Source organism: Aspergillus brasiliensis (assembly GCF_001889945.1).
Source record: "Aspergillus brasiliensis CBS 101740 unplaced genomic scaffold ASPBRscaffold_11, whole genome shotgun sequence".
Lineage (NCBI taxonomy): Eukaryota > Fungi > Ascomycota > Eurotiomycetes > Eurotiales > Aspergillaceae > Aspergillus > Aspergillus brasiliensis.
This window is the reverse complement of record NW_027137452.1, coordinates 57,968-73,091: the sequence shown is the minus strand read 5'-3', so window position 1 is coordinate 73,091 and position 15,124 is coordinate 57,968. Positions and strand designations below refer to the sequence as shown.

Sequence of the window (15,124 nt, the reverse complement as noted above, 5' to 3'; positions counted from 1 at the left end):
GGGATTCAAGCTAAGGGAATCCTGCTACAAGCCACGAATTGCCAGCTTCAAACGGGTGATTTGATCGCAGATCCACGTCTCCACCGGCACGATTACGAGACGGACGCTGGATCAATAACGATATTCGGGACTTACGATCGGAAGTGGCTATCCCAAGACCTGGGGTCAAGAGATGGAAATTGCAGCATTGGGTATGCGTCACCATGGGCTATTGTGGATAACATGTCGGGCATCAAGGTCGGATTCCAGTCCCCGGAAGGCATCCAAAGCTCAGAGCCGTCTTCCAGGTTGAGGAAATTCGAGAAGATACCCGGGGATGAAGAACTTTGATTGGCCTCCGTAGGGGTCTCTGGCTCCAGGGAGTGTTCGATCCTGGCAGCCTTCGCAAACAGCTGCGTCACAACCTGTGCTCCAGAGGCAGCCATCTCGCTGACATCAGCCAGCATTTGAAGACGCCCGAGAGCCTTCTCAACCGCCCGCATGGTCCTCGCCCGAGTCAGGGTGGCCACTCTCAACCCGAGAATATCGGCGTGATTCTCGCCTTGATGAAAGGGGAAGTCTTTCTGCGTACACAGTATCAGAAGAACCACGGCAGCTTCGAACGTGTTGAAGATGATGGCGCTGAAACGTGTGTGGGAGCCTCCAAACATGGTATGCAGGGTCGTGACAGCATCGAGTTCTTCGAGAGCGGCTAGAGCCAGCTTCTGCTTTTGCGATTGGAGCAGAACTTGCTTGTACGGAGGTAGACGACTAACTTGGCCTGGTTTCAGCAACAGGAGAGGGCGAAAGTTCCAACAAACTGAATCGAAGATGGCAATGTAGAGCAGCTGTCTCTGCATGGGCAATTTGGGAAGTTGGCTGTCCCACCTCCGATCCGGATTGAGCGCATAAGCTGGGGGTAAGGTAGGGATATACTCGGCACAGAATCGCTCATATCGCTGCTCGCCGAGAGTCGGGTCATAGGGCAGGTTGCGCCTGGAACCAAAGCTTCTCCAAAACCTTCCCAGCCGGACCTGCATGAGGCGCTCGGTAAAGATCTCAGGTGCATCAGCAGAGGCAGCCAAGTCGCTAATGTCTGGGGCAAGACGTAATCGGGGTAGCGTCTCCAGGACTAGGTTGTCAGGGAGGAATGGGACGCGGTCAAGCTGTCGGGCCAGATGGCTTGTTGATCCGGCCAAGTCAGCGCAGGGTTGCAGAGCCAAGGACATAGCATACGCACCTGTCCAGAACATACAGCCCACATAGCGTCCTCCGGCGCATCTCCTTTTCTAATACTTGAGAACTATCCTCCCCGGGTACAGGTGCCACGGTGTGAATCCCCGCCTTCTGCGCCGCACTACAAGCAGAGGCAATGCCTTCCCAGAATTTATCCGTCCTCCCTTCACAGGACGACTTGAACGCGGCGAACAGAATGTGCTGGACACGGACCAGGGACCCTTTCCAGTCCAGAGACAGGCACGCTCTGGCAAGTCCACCCCCGATGTCACTACAGGTTTCACGAATGTCCGAGAGTGACTGCCCTCGGATTCGGTCAAGCGTGTGGATCGGAGAAGGCAGGAATTGCGCCGAGTAAGCACCAATCCGAAGAATGAGAACGGCAAACTCTATGTCATCAACGGACAGAGGCCACTCCTTGGCCCACCAATGCTGGTATTGTGTCAAAAACTTGGGTGGGTGGATGATCTGCTTCATCCTGCACGATGCATCAGTCGCTCATGGATTTGATACGGTCAGCATCCAAGAACCTACCAGTTCAATTCATCGACAAAATACTGGATTAGGAAATCCAAGATCGGACGGGGCGGGATTCGATCAAGGTCTTGTTTAACCGTCTCTAGCACAGCAGCAGATATGCCCTGAGTGCTTTCATCTGGATCTCCTTCGCCGTCCAGGTCCCACTAGGTCATTCGCACTTAGCCTTATGACTATGGTAGAGAATGAAAGTGTTTCAGTGCATCTCACCTTTTTCAGCAAGGCCATTGTGTTCGAGTCACTGTGCTCGAAGTAGCCAAAGGATTTGGCTAGAGCCGAGTGTGAATTGGATGAGCCATTCTGTGCCTCGGACGGCGAGGCCTTGGAAGGTCCATCAGATAACTGGACACTGGCTGGTTCCCGGGGCACAGGATCTCTCGTAGGCTCCAGGAGCAAACTACTCGAGGAGTCTTCAGCAATAGTGGTCTGATAAACACACTCCTCGGGTCGTCGACGTCGGGTGCAATGGTTACACGGGTATTGGCGGTTACACTAATCCCTCCCATCAGGACTCAGTTTCCAGCTGCTGAGTGTAGGGATTCAAGATGTTTACGCACCCTCTGTTTCCGGGTGTAGCAGGGCACGCAGGTGGTGACCCGACGTTTTCGGCCGGTGGGATGATGCATAGCGGCTCTCCCCATCCTGTCAACGCCGCACAACACCAGCGGATCCGACGTCCTTGTTATGTCTAGTTGGCGGACGAGGTTGAGCTATTATTATTCCGAATAACAATCTAAGTGGAGCAACGAGGAGAAATAGCACACGGTGGGACTGTTTCTCCTTGCCTGAAGGTCGCCTCGGAACCGTGGAGGGCGTGTCTTGGGCGACATTTGCAGCCACAGACTGTCAAGTCAGCCTTTGGGGGGAGTAAGACGCCCAGAAGGTCCGTGAGTTGCAGGGGTTTACCTTAACTCCGGGTAAGATCGGCCATGCGGAACGGAAGAATCCGCCGGATTTACGGAGTTATGCTTACTCTGTGAAACTCTCATTAAGAATGCGCGGCTCTGGTGATATTGGAAACCATGCTTCACAACTCGAATGTATTTGACCTTCTTGATTTGTTGAAACGGTGACCCGACTATCAAGGGTATCAAGCATGCTATGATAGAGCTGTCACATTCTTCGAAGCTCCATCCGGGCCACCGTAGCAAGCATGTTGTTTGTGGATGCCGGGAGCGTGAATCCCAATAAGACGTGGCGGATCATGGAATTGATAGTCTGTTAAAGTTGATGGATGCGAGGATGCGTTTGGAAATGTTGGCATGGTAGGTGGTTGAGGGAGCGGTGGGTGTTTGATAATTATCAGCATTCACCAGTTACTTGATGCCATGGACAGATCATATATAGGAAATTGTTATTTACACCCCAGCCAGTACACAGACCTCTACCTACTAACGACCTCCATGACCTCCATTCCTCCCCCTAGCCCATCTGATAACCCACCAACATGATCCACCGCCCACTGAATATACCCCCGATATCCAACATCCAAATGCCCCCGAATCCCCTCCAGAATATGCCGCGGCCACCCACAAATAAACCAAACATGATCCAACCGACCAAGCAGATACAAAAAGAACGCAAACAGAATCAGCGCAACCGGCTCCCTCCGCTGCAAATCACCCACGATCTCATCCGGTAACTGATACAACCACGAAAAGACGAGCGGGAAGAGGCCCATTCTCATTTTTGCCTGTGGATCGGGGCTCATAATGGCGTCGAGACTATCACTCAGTCTGTCTAGGACTTGCAGATATATTCCTAGTCGTGGATCCGCAATAGGTATAGATGTATTGAGGAGGGACCGGTAAGTATCCAGGTAGTGGCGGTAATCTTCCAGCTTTGTTTTGTTCTGCGATGCAGTAGGTGATCCATCACGTTGCTGTTCAGCTTCGTTATTGTTGTCAGGAGAATCATCATCCTCGCCATGAATCGACAAGCCGCTGGTTGGCATATCCGTCTTGAATATTTCAAAGACAGAGCGTACACCCAGAAATAGAGATAAATGTCCCGGGTTCCCGTCACTCCGGAAAGCGAGATACTCTCCCGCTTCAGGGCCACGGGCGAGACTCGATAGGAAGATGAATGTCGCGGAGACATACATTGCGGGAATATTGTCGTGGTTGAGATCCGGTAAGAGGGCTGAGACGTCGCGGATAGCAATGTTGAAGTGGCGTTCGGCTTCACTATGGATGTCTGAAGTTGGGAATCCCATGCTTTGGCTCCATTGGTGATTGTCTGATTGTCGGACGAGATGGAAGCCTGAAAAGGCGAGGAGGATGTGCATGACGTAGTGGTGGGTGAAGGCGATTTGGGATAATTGTTGACGGGCTTTTGGTTGGGCGCCGGTTAGTTCGGGGGAGGTGGAGAAGTGGTGGAAGAGGAGCATGTCGAGGGCTGTGTATTGGAAGGGACGCTTGACGAGGTCGTTGTTTGGTGGTGCTGGTGGTGGTGATTGGGTTGTGTCTTGCTCTGATATGTGAGCAGTGCCATGGCCTCGTTTTGGGGTCTGGAAGTTGGTGGATGTAGATGAGTAGAAGGTGTAACTATGTGTGCTGGGACCTTGAGATGGTGGTGATATAGAGTCTGAGTGTTGGGATGGTGGAGTGGAGTTGGGGTTAGTCTGGGGTTGAGAGCTGTAGTCGCATTCTATTGAATGGCGGAGACAGTTGGTGCAGTGTGGTTTTATCTCATCGCACTGGCAATCGGTCAATATCATTTATTCAAATGTTCAAGTGAAGAAGGAATCGGGACTGACTTTGACTCTACGCCTCTTACAGTTCTTACAACCTAGACGGGACTTCCGATGGCTTTTGCGCGATGACTTCTGGGTATAAGGGGCGAGGGAGGCGCCCATTGTCACAGTCCTGGCGTTTTAGAGTCGATTGGCCTAAGATGGATCAGAGGAAAGCTAAATGGAGGAAAGAAATCCAACGCAGGCACCGGCATGCTTAAAACTTAAAACGGGGCGAATTAACGTTGGTTGCAGAAGGGCTTCAGGGGAATTGCCCCACACAGCAGACTTTCAGCCCTGCCCGGGGAAACCCCGGCATTAGTTCGGTGGATTGTTGGGATTTCTGTAGGTTTGGTCTTATCTGTGGATGTATACCTTCACTTCATGTCTGCTTTGTGCATACTCACTATTGTCTTGCTTTGTGACACGTGCATCTGGATATTTATTATGAGGTACTCTGCAATGAACATCCGCCACTCGCCTTCAGACCTCCATCTCCTCACGACGCCTTCTAACACACATCTTCAGAGTCGGGTCAACCGTCATACTAAACCCACCATGACGAACCTTTGGTACAGTACCTTCCGGTAGCTTCCAATCATACCGCAGGAGCAGATAAATAAGGGCAATCTTCACTTCATTAGCAGCGAAGAAGCGTCCAGGACACGCATGTTTGCCATGTCCAAAAGCCAGGTTCTCCGGGGCCGTTGTAACCAGTTGAGCCTTGGTCTGTCGCTCAGGATCATCACGCATCTTGTAAAACCGGTACCCGTCCCAGGAACTCGCATCTTTATAGACGTCTTCATCCCACAGCTTGTGTGCCGATACAGCAAGCATGCCATTCTTGGGAATGACCGTGCCATCCGAGAGCTTGACTTCCTTAAGAGCTATCCGGCGCATTGAGGCTATGGACAATTAAATTAGTCAAAACAGCGAAAGGGACAAGAACTGCTGGATTATGCCTGCTTACCATTCCCAATTGGCTTCAGCCTCTGGCTCTCCCTGATAACGCTATCCAACAGTTTCATGTTGTACAGAGCGGCCTTTTTCCAGCCATGCTGTTGGAGAGTATCCACAATTTCCCTGCGTAAAGGGTCTAAGATCTCTGGATGCTGTACCAGGTGGGTCATTGTCTGACACGTGAGGTCTGAAGTGGTGTGGATGGCCGCGACAGAAAGGATGAGCTGCGCGCTGACAGGGTCGTACGGACGACCCTTGGCAGCCTTCTCGAACCATTCAATAGCATCATCAAACCCTTGTGAGGGCTGACCCTCTGCTTGAAGAGCTTGCTTCAATCGACGCCTCTCCTCCAATATTGGCTCCATGACCCTCCTAGCTGCCCTCACCTGGGCCCTGAGCTTGCGACATCGGGGTAAGAACCAATGGACGATGGGCCGAACAGCGGCAGGCCACATGCGAAGTTCTTCGGCCGCTAAGAATCCATCTGTTGTATAGTCTTGAGTGACTCGCAGCCATTCTTCATTGCGGCACAATTTTTCTCCTAAAAAGACCCGGGAGGAAATGCGAGAGATGAGGGCCATTATCACATCCTTCAGTCGGATAGTATGCCATTCTGATCATCACATCCATTAGCCTTATCACCGGTACATTAAGAGACATCAAAATATCTACCTTCGTTATCGGTCAGCAGCTCACGGACGGCTACGGATGTTTCATTGGCAAGGGGCTCGGTAACCTTGTCTGTATTGATTCCGGATACTAAATCAGTATGCAGATATGCACAAACATCACTATTGGTCAGATTCGGTGACTTACTCAGGTATTTCGTCAAGTCATTTCCGATAACAGCCTGTACGATCCCCGAATCTTGTCCGCCTTCACGGAATCCATCAAATCCAGGTAGGTTCCCATGGAATGCCTGAGGCGTTTTAGATACTTCCACACAAGCAAGGGGCTAAAGAGCAAATATTGAGAAGATGAGGTATACCTTCAAAGTCCATCGGGAGAAGCTTAAACGGTCATCATTCCGAATTTCATTTGCCATACTCGGAGGGAGCACTGTCATTCTTCCAACATCGGTGTGCAAAGGTACTGGCGTGTTTGAATGAGTCGTAAACCAATCCCCTAGCAACTTCTTTGCACTGGAGAAGAACTCTTGCTTGACCCGGGTGGACGTAACCTCGAATGGTTTCTTTGGATTAAGGGCTGAGTCTTTGTATCCGAAGCTCTGAAGTAAGACCAATGACAGGCCTAAAGCCAGCACCACCAAGAACGGAGCGGGCATCAAGCTGAATCCTGGCGTATTCTCCATGCTTGCCTGCAAGGGCACAAGATAATGTTTCGCAGAGTCCATAACGTAGTATCAATAGGAGGAAAGACGAGAGTTGATAATGGCATGTGGTTCTATAAAAATGAGAAGAGATTCTGGCTTGATAATTATCTATATATCCTCTACAGATGAAGGAATCTGGCTGTTCTGGTAGCCAGAATGCATTGGATACACCTCCTCATCTTAGTGCCGCATTTCCTGGTTGATCTGCAGGAAGCGCCGCTAAAGTGGGCCCGCACTGATTCAGCGTTTATGCATTGCATCTGAGCATAGCACGCAGTGTCTCATCGATCATTAAGATCATTATCCTTGATGAAGAAGGTTATACACTAGCATTGGACATATCGACGGACCGCTTTTATGAATCTGTCAGTCTAGACCCCAAAGGAGGGCCGGCATGATATCGTCTATCCGAAACGTGAATCATTGTACACGACTCATCGAAGAATCAATCTGCCTCAGAGGTAGCAAGCATTCTAAGTCAGGGTGATGCTTCCAACCCCCAGAAAGTGTACAAGTACAAGACTCGAATTGTGAACCATTACCAAGAATAATTAGAAATATGCTGTCTCGTCTGTGGAAGAGTTGGACTTCATTCTTCTAGCCGAGATGCGGGGAACATCAAATCAGCCCTGACTGATGGGCCGTATGTTCCCACTTTCAATCAGAGAGACTAAATCGAGTCTACCAGAGAGTATCGATACGCTTCGGTGCCAACCGTCCTTTCTGCATGAAGTGCACAAATAGACAATCGAATAAATCCTAAATTGGTATAGGCTTTATGCATGAATGCCTGCCACGTTAACTTCCGACTTCGAGGACATGAGCACTGATTCAGCGCTTCTGACACTCGCACAGTATTGACCTCCACCGGAAAATTAATGGACCACTGATCAATGGAAATACCTATTTTCTGTTAATCCCATGACTGGCCTCTGCTACAGTGTCGTCCGAACAATCGGTAAGCTATTCTTCTCACAGATCAGCAGTTTGAACGTATCAGGTTGACGTTATAAATCATATACTTGATAGATCTCTTCTGCAAAGAATTACAGACAAAGCTTCTTACCAAACCCTAGTGTTCAGAGGCTAGTTTTCATGTTAGTCTAGAACTATAGTTGCCTACAAACACACTTTTCAGTATTGTACCAAAATATACAGTCACTCTAATCTTTTTCTACCCCTTTTTATTCTGAAATACCGACAACCCAGCTATTTGCCATGGCACTAATAACCTGGCATATTGACTCCCGTCCCAAACCCCTTCTCGCCCATGATCACGAAACCAGAAACTGCCGCATTGTTCTTATTTGGGCACCCTGCCGCACCACTGGAAGTAGAGCTGCTCATGTGCCACTCACCAGGCGCAGCATCACTGGCACTTCATCGGCTGGCTCCCATGCCGATTGATTTACAGGGTGTCCTTGAACTCCTGGAAGATCTCAGGGAGAAAGACGCCAAGGTCTGCGGGATCGACGAAAATCAGTGGCACGTTCCAGAGAGAGCTACCTAGGTTCAGATCTAGGGACACACTTACGAGTCATTTCAATATGGCAGTTAACGGCGAGATCATGGCCCAGCTGAGCGTTGCCATGGTTCTTCTCAGCGATGAAGAAACGCGAGCGCAGCTCCTGGTAACCCATTAGGCATCCGTCGTACCTGGTGCATCAGGGGCTTACTGCCGTCCGAATTCCTTTTGGCATGTCCTGCACCGAAAAGGCTTCTCCTGAGTATGCGATCTCACATGCCGGTGTAGATGGTGCCTGGTTTCTGAAGCTTCGGTCACAGAATGTGCATTTATAGACAATCATTTTCCCCGAGTTGGCTGACAACCCGCTTCACTGAAGATGAGACGGTTAGTGTGCATCCTGCACGAGAATGTTATGCAACCGGAGGTGGCCGGCCCGGCTGTACTTAGTCAGATTTATGCATAGTTATTTTTGTGCCAGTATCATTAGATTGTTAGATCAAATTTGAATCAATAATCATATGTAGTACTATATAATGAAGTTTTGCAGTATGAAAAAAGAAATGCTAAGCAGATTAGCAAATGATGCAAAGTATATAGACAAAATAGATCAACTAAAGATTATCTAACTCTGAAGATGTCACTCGCCGGTATACTTATGAAATTAAGAATTAGATTATACTAAGTTAGCTGAAGACATCCTGCATATTTAAAGAAAGGAAGGAGAGGAAAAGGGATAGTTATAAATTTGTATAGAAAATAACTGATCTGATCTGTTCAGGCAAGCAGAAGCTTTATATTGCTTATAACTAGAGCATGTCATTTACTAAAGCGGCAAGCGCGGTTCTGGCGAGGTCTCTCAGTGGGCCCGGTGACCCACGTCCTGATAATTACCTGGGCTCTTAAAGTTCAAACGACGGATGTGCTACACTGGTGCGGTGGATATTGTTTTTCAGTGATACCATGGGAAAAGCTTATTCAAAGTCATATATTCCACGCTGAGGGCTCATCCGGATACATTGCCCAACAAACGAAATCATGTAATTGCCAGGTTTACAGGCATGATTCAATCAAAAGAAACATGGCTAGAAAGGGAACAATAAGGGAATCAAAGGGATGGCAGATGGAAAAGAGAAAGGAGAAGAATATTCTTGGAACTTTTCCTCAGTCTTGCCCCTGTTGGCATGATAAGCTGCTTTTTTGCCAATGATTGCCATGAGCAGGGTGTAGAGCAGGGACCTAGGTGTATTTGCTTTTTTCTGGCGCCTAATTTCCACCCAACTAACCCTTCGTAACCCCGCTTGGAACCTCCAAGGCATTCATCTTCTTCGCCCACAATACACCACCCACTGAGGCGTGCAACATGACCTGCCACGAAACCCTGAAAGGCATTTTCAAGCCTAGCAGCTGGAAGAAGCGAAACAACGCCGCAAAAGAGGTAACATATAGACCCTTGGCCCAGCAAAACTAGAGGAGGCTGACATACTCATCATAACCACAACAGGCCGACCCTTCGTCTGCGCCTGCTTTATCTGCATCGAGAAAAGCAGCGTAAGAAGACTCCGAATGCTCTAAACTTTGCTGGATGAAACTGATGTCACTTGCCCCCGGCAATCCAAAAGCAGGGATGTCGATCAGGAGACTAGCCACCATAAATTCAAGGAGCTCAACGAGCCGAAGTTGCTTTCCATCGAAGAGGAGCAGATCGAATTGAACGAGCGATTGCATGACAACACACTGCGCAACGGTCTTTGGGAAGCAGCTTACCGGAAAGTCGAGGAGAAGCTAGATAAAAACGTCGTGGCCCAATTCGTCAAGCTTCTGCTAGAAGCCGAGATCAGTCAAGGCGAGCCAGGCACGAGCCAGGACAATGGGGATAAGAAGGGAGATGAAGACAACCTTGAAAAGCTGCAGGATATCGTCAAACGCAAGCTGGATGTGATCCAGAATTCCAGACTGGTCATCAGGGGCAGAGTAGTTCGGGATGAGGTGTCTGAGATATTCGGCACGATCAAGATGTTCAAAGACATCATCACAGCAGCTGTCAGCGCAGAGCCTCATGCAGCTTTGGCATGGGGCTGCGTGGCGGGCTTCTTTCCCGTAAGTGACTTCGATTACTGCTTGTTGCGGCATCGCTGTAGCCGTAACCTTCCACGGATACGGATCTAGCATGAATTTGATGCGTTGAGTTTACCCAGTAGCTTGCTAAACTTTGACCATAGCTGCTCGACAACGCACTGACACAGTTTGCCAACGCCCAAACTGGATTGAAGATTATATCTGAAATATTGGTTCGTTGTCGAGTCATGGAAGCAACCCCTTTGATCTCTAGGGGTCCTGTCTGGTAAGATCAAGAAGCTTATTGTGAAACTTTGAGGCTTCTAGTGCTAATGCTTGTCTTATACGCAGGTCTCGGTCACCTGAACGTCAGAGACTTCTTTCCCAGGTGAAAGACAAGACAATCGACCTTTATTCGCACATTCTGGAATACCAGATATTGCTGGCTTCCCAATACTCTCGTTCTTCTATCAAACGCCTGCTAAGGAACGTCATTTTGAAAGACAATTGGAAAACCATGTATGGGAAATTGCAGGAGAGGGAAACGAGTATCATGTCGGATCTGAAAGTGCTGGATCGGAACACAGCCGCGAGTGTTGACTATAATCTCCAGAAGGCTACAGAGCTCATTCTAAGTAGAACCATGAAAGTTCATGAGGATATCAAGGTGGGTCAAACAGTCTACAAGCGTGATGTCAGTTAACCGTTACATTTAGCGCCTCACACAAGATGCCTTGATAAGGGAACTGCCCGAAGCCCAATACGCTGCCTATGATACTTATAGGAAGAACATGCCCCCTCCACCATACTGCCATGAAGATACCCGGAAACGCATTCTTTATGAAATTCAAAAATGGGGCAATGGAGGCGATGACAACTGCATCTTCTGGCTCAGGGGCATGGCAGGTACCGGCAAGTCTACCATTGCTCGGACTGCGGCCAAGATGTTCAATGATCAGCTTCTTCTTGGTGCCTCGTTCTTCTTCTCAAGAAGCAATGCAGACCGAGCAAGTCCCGATAAACTTATCCCCACCCTCGCTCGACAATTAGCAGATGTGCTCCCCGGCTTTGCGGCCCACTTAAAGGAGTCCATCCAGAGCAATCACAATGTGACTCAGCGGTCCCTTAATGAGCAATGGGAGTGTCTCCTTCGTGTTCCCCTTTCTGCGCTTAGCGACAAAATTTCACACCCCTCGGTATTAGTCTTTGTTATTGATGCGTTGGACGAATGCCAAGAAGGACGCATATATTCCCAGAGCATCATAGAACTTCTTGCAAAGGCGAGAGAAGTGGAGACAGTTCAGCTACGAATATTTGTGACTAGCCGGCCCGAGGCTTACTTGGCTGATGGGTTTAAAAAGATTCCCTCAACGACTTACTATGATGTAATGATTGATTCTACTGGAGATGAAGCCACGGAACGAGACATTCGCGTCTTTCTCGAAGACAAACTATCCGAAATCGCTACAAGGAAGCAACGTAATGGCTCGACCCACGAGGCCTGGCCTGGGAAAGAACGAGCAGACAAACTTATTGAACGAAGTGGGCGACTATTCATCGCTGCCGCGACGGCCTGTCGCTTTCTCGAGGATAGCGAATTCATCGACGATAACCTGAATATGTTGCTTAATACTGATAAGCCTGACGGATCTCTTACCTGGGACATTGATGAAATGTACCGAGTTGTCTTGCAGCAGGCAATCCCGGAGCGGGGACCCGATAGGAAGCGCCTGCTATCTTTATTCCAGCTGGTAGTTGGATCAGTCATCACTATGCCAGAGGCGCTCCCTCTGGGTAGCCTTGCAATACTTCTCCGAACGTCCTGTGAGGATATCAGAATAACTCTCAAGAATCTGAGTTCAGTCCTGGTCGTGCCCGAAGATGACAACTCACAGGTTGCACTTTTTCACCTTTCTTTTCGTGACTATCTTGTTGATCCGAATCGATGCAAAGATGTGAACTTCCTCATTGACGAGCAGCAAGCAAATAGGAAACTGTTTCATTTATGCATCGATATTCTTAATGAGAAGAGCAATCTGCGAAGGAATATTTGCAACATCCAACATCCAGGTATGGCGGCAAGTGAAGTATCACAGGAAATCATCGACAAGCAGCTTCCCCAGGAGGTCCAGTATGCTTGTTGGCATTGGGGTACGCATATCAACTGTGTGGAGTCCATTCAGCCAGGGGAAGCCTCACAACTATTAACCTTTCTGAAAGAGCACTTTACCCACTGGCTTGAGGCTCTAAGTCTTACGAGAAGGATGTCGCATGCCAGTCCCACAATGACTGAATTGAGAAATATTGTTGCGGTAAGTACGGTCCCTTCACCCCGCCCCCCTACTTGTGTATTGACATGAAAAGAAGCAGGTCAAGGATTATTCAGAGCTTTCTGAATTCGCTGAGGATGGGAGACAATTTGTCAATCATCATGGCTCTGACATCGCCGAGGCTCCCCTCCAGGTCTATTACTCTGCCCTTATCTTCTCCCCGACATCAAGTGTGGTACGAAAGCAATATAAGAAGGAGTCTCCCCGGTGGATACACCTGGCCTCTAATACTCATGACAGTTGGGGCCAATCTGAGCGTATATTCCGGTGCGAGGGACCGAAGTGTGCATCATTTTGCCCCGATTCAACGAGAATTGCTGTTGGTGACTATATGGGAAATATAATGGTCTGGAATCTGATAACTGGGGAGCTTGAGCAACTTCTGCGGGACAATGAGTTAGTATATCAAAGCGAGGATGTGCAAGGAGTACTGTTTTCTCCCAGTGGTAGAGATTTGATAGCGGTTTACAAAGATCACACTGTTAACACCTTCAACATCCTAACAGGACATCGAAAGCAAAAGAAGAAGTTGCCAACAGATTTTAGTGGAAGTACAGTCTTTACGTTGTTGTCGGACTCGACAATATATGCGCTCCTTTCAGAATCTCCCAAAGCAGTGTGTCTCTGGATTCCTGATGTCGGGGAGACCAGGATTATACGCGGCCAATTTGGGAAACGGGTTATGTCACCCAATGGAGAACTCATTATTTCATACTCAGATGATCACATAGAATTGAGGAAAATCACACCCCGTGCTTCTGGAGTCTACGATACCGAACAGATATTTGCCTGGGAAGCGAGGACTGGTTATTGGTTCCATGCTGTCTTTTCTTCGGATTCCAAAAGGATCGCCGTTTGGATCGACTATAACATGGTACAGATCTGGGATATAAATGGGGAGCCTGAGGTGATGCTAGAGTACAAGTCAAGTGATGTCGGAGACTTAGCCTTTTCTCCAGATGGAACCCAGATGGCTGTGAGCACGGAAGCAGGAACTATTGAGTTATGGGATCTGCTTACTCCACACATCATTCATCGACTAGAAGGTCATTCGAGAGAAGTCATGGCTCTTGCCTTTTCCCCTGATGGTCGCAAACTAGTGTCCTTTGCCTATGACGAGCAAGCAGTGCGAATATGGGATCTCCATGGCTCGCGGGACCAACCACAAGGGTCACCAATAGATCCAATTGAGCGTCTATATGACTCCATCGTTTCTCCTAGTGGCCAAACAGCGATATTTACTAGGTACGCAGCTACGCCTGAAATCTGGGACCTTGCCACTAGCAAACTCCAACACAGACTGAAAGAGAAAATCGGCCGGTTTGCGGCCTTTTCACCAGACAGCAAGTACGCTGCACTGATTTATGAGAATGACTGCTTCGAAGTGTTGGATACCGCCACGGGGAAGTCCAACATTGTACTTGGGAGCCAATACGGCGTGGCTGCTTCTTTTTCGCCAGAGAGCAGGAAAGTGGCTTTCCAGAGCGATGATGGCGTCCTGCGGGTTTACGATATTGCTACCGGTGAGGAAGAACATGCTAGCCCAGAAATGATTCCAAGAAGTGAGGTGTTAGCTTTCTCACCAAACGGTGACGAGGTGGCGTCATCTTCAGGCAGAGATATGACTATTTGGAGCTTTGGCAGGGAGCCAAAACAGTATGAAAGTGACATTGGCTATGGCGACATCAAGGTCCTCGTCTTCTCCACGAGCGGGAAGCAAATTGCGACAGGTTGTGAGAAGGGGTATGTGAGGATCTTCGATCTTACAACCGGAGAGGTTCTTACGAGGCATACTGGGTATACGTCACCGCTTTATTCCCTGGTATTCGCGCCAGACGATACTCGCATAGCAGCAAGAGACATTGATTCCGTCTATATATGGGAAATGTCAAAGGAAGAAGCCACTAAAGAATTACACTCTTACAATAGTAACTCAACTCGACCGAGGATCTTCCTGAACTGGGAAAGGCTGGCAATGTACACCGTGGACCGTAACATGAAATGGGTCACTTACAACGACGAGAGATTTTTGGCCATCCCTGCTGACTTCCGTCCAACCTACATTGAGCCTCTCTCTGCCACTTCTCTTCTTCTAATGGGCAAAAAGTCAGCACTTGGCACCTTACAGTTTTCCCCAGAGCCAGACTATGCCAACATATAGATTTCCATTTGCAGATGACCATGTATTTTCGAGATACAAATCCATCTTTTACAATAGTAGAAGTGAAAGAGTCTTTGTTAATTGTGGGACTACTCTGCTGGCCTAACACGGGACTTTTCACCTTTGTGAGAAACCAAGAATGTCTGAACAGTAATCGTGGAGATTATGGATCTGTATCACTCCAAATGACTCCTGGGCTTGTATCCGTCGGTCACAAGAGTGCGTACCATAGGACCACTTGCAAGATTCAGGTAGCGTCTTCTCAGTGTATACTTTCATATACGAAGTTGGAGCCGGCAGGATCTACGGCGAAGCTTGAATAATAATGCCC

At 48.7% G+C, this 15,124-nt stretch overlaps 5 protein-coding genes across 5 annotated transcripts; 1 reads left to right on the top strand and 4 right to left on the bottom strand.

The window, feature by feature from the left end:
* Positions 1-131: 131 nt before the first annotated feature.
* Positions 132-2,378, bottom strand: ASPBRDRAFT_131609 (fungal specific transcription factor domain-containing protein; the record flags this gene model as incomplete). Its single annotated transcript, XM_067618346.1, has 5 exons — positions 132-1,161; positions 1,220-1,693; positions 1,750-1,898; positions 1,963-2,244; positions 2,310-2,378. The coding sequence occupies 5 exons, from the start codon at positions 2,376-2,378 to the stop codon at positions 132-134; spliced, it is 2,004 nt and encodes a 667-aa protein (XP_067476073.1).
* A 664-nt stretch (positions 2,379-3,042) lies between these two features.
* On the bottom strand, positions 3,043-4,645 carry ASPBRDRAFT_46103 (Zn(II)2Cys6 transcription factor domain-containing protein). The gene is made up of 2 exons (XM_067625557.1): positions 4,511-4,645; positions 3,043-4,450 (listed from the first exon to the last, which is right to left on the bottom strand). The coding sequence occupies exons 1-2, from the start codon at positions 4,607-4,609 to the stop codon at positions 3,137-3,139; spliced, it is 1,413 nt and encodes a 470-aa protein (XP_067476072.1). The 5' UTR covers positions 4,610-4,645; the 3' UTR covers positions 3,043-3,136.
* Positions 4,646-4,969: 324 nt separating this feature from the next.
* ASPBRDRAFT_198415 (cytochrome P450) lies at positions 4,970-6,758 on the bottom strand (the record flags this gene model as incomplete). The annotated part of the gene is made up of 5 exons (XM_067621201.1): positions 4,970-5,391; positions 5,457-6,059; positions 6,119-6,187; positions 6,263-6,365; positions 6,435-6,758. 5 exons carry the CDS (start codon positions 6,756-6,758, stop codon positions 4,970-4,972), a joined length of 1,521 nt encoding a protein of 506 aa, XP_067476071.1.
* Positions 6,759-8,187: 1,429 nt separating this feature from the next.
* Positions 8,188-8,419, bottom strand: ASPBRDRAFT_198414 (uncharacterized protein; the record flags this gene model as incomplete). Its single annotated transcript, XM_067621200.1, has 2 exons — positions 8,188-8,240; positions 8,314-8,419. The coding sequence occupies 2 exons, from the start codon at positions 8,417-8,419 to the stop codon at positions 8,188-8,190; spliced, it is 159 nt and encodes a 52-aa protein (XP_067476070.1).
* A 1,143-nt stretch (positions 8,420-9,562) lies between these two features.
* On the top strand, positions 9,563-14,931 carry ASPBRDRAFT_46100 (uncharacterized protein). The gene is made up of 7 exons (XM_067625556.1): positions 9,563-9,682; positions 9,749-9,795; positions 9,867-10,344; positions 10,467-10,588; positions 10,654-10,969; positions 11,019-12,614; positions 12,670-14,931. Exons 1-7 carry the CDS (start codon positions 9,608-9,610, stop codon positions 14,791-14,793), a joined length of 4,758 nt encoding a protein of 1,585 aa, XP_067476069.1. The 5' UTR covers positions 9,563-9,607; the 3' UTR covers positions 14,794-14,931.
* Positions 14,932-15,124: the final 193 nt, after the last annotated feature.

Excerpts from the sequence above, each read along its gene's own strand:
- ASPBRDRAFT_46103 (XM_067625557.1), bottom strand. The coding sequence starts at position 4,609 with ATGGGCGCCTCCCTCGCCCCTTATACCCAGAAGTCATCGCGCAAAAGC. Across the intron at positions 4,451-4,510 it reads GTAAGAGGCGTAGAGTCAAA|TGCGATGAGATAAAACCACA; the intron begins GTCAGTCCCGAT and ends ACCGATTGCCAG.
- ASPBRDRAFT_46100 (XM_067625556.1), top strand. The coding sequence starts at position 9,608 with ATGACCTGCCACGAAACCCTGAAAGGCATTTTCAAGCCTAGCAGCTGG. Across the intron at positions 10,345-10,466 it reads GCGTGGCGGGCTTCTTTCCC|CTGCTCGACAACGCACTGAC; the intron begins GTAAGTGACTTC and ends CTTTGACCATAG. Across the intron at positions 10,970-11,018 it reads AAGTTCATGAGGATATCAAG|CGCCTCACACAAGATGCCTT; the intron begins GTGGGTCAAACA and ends CGTTACATTTAG.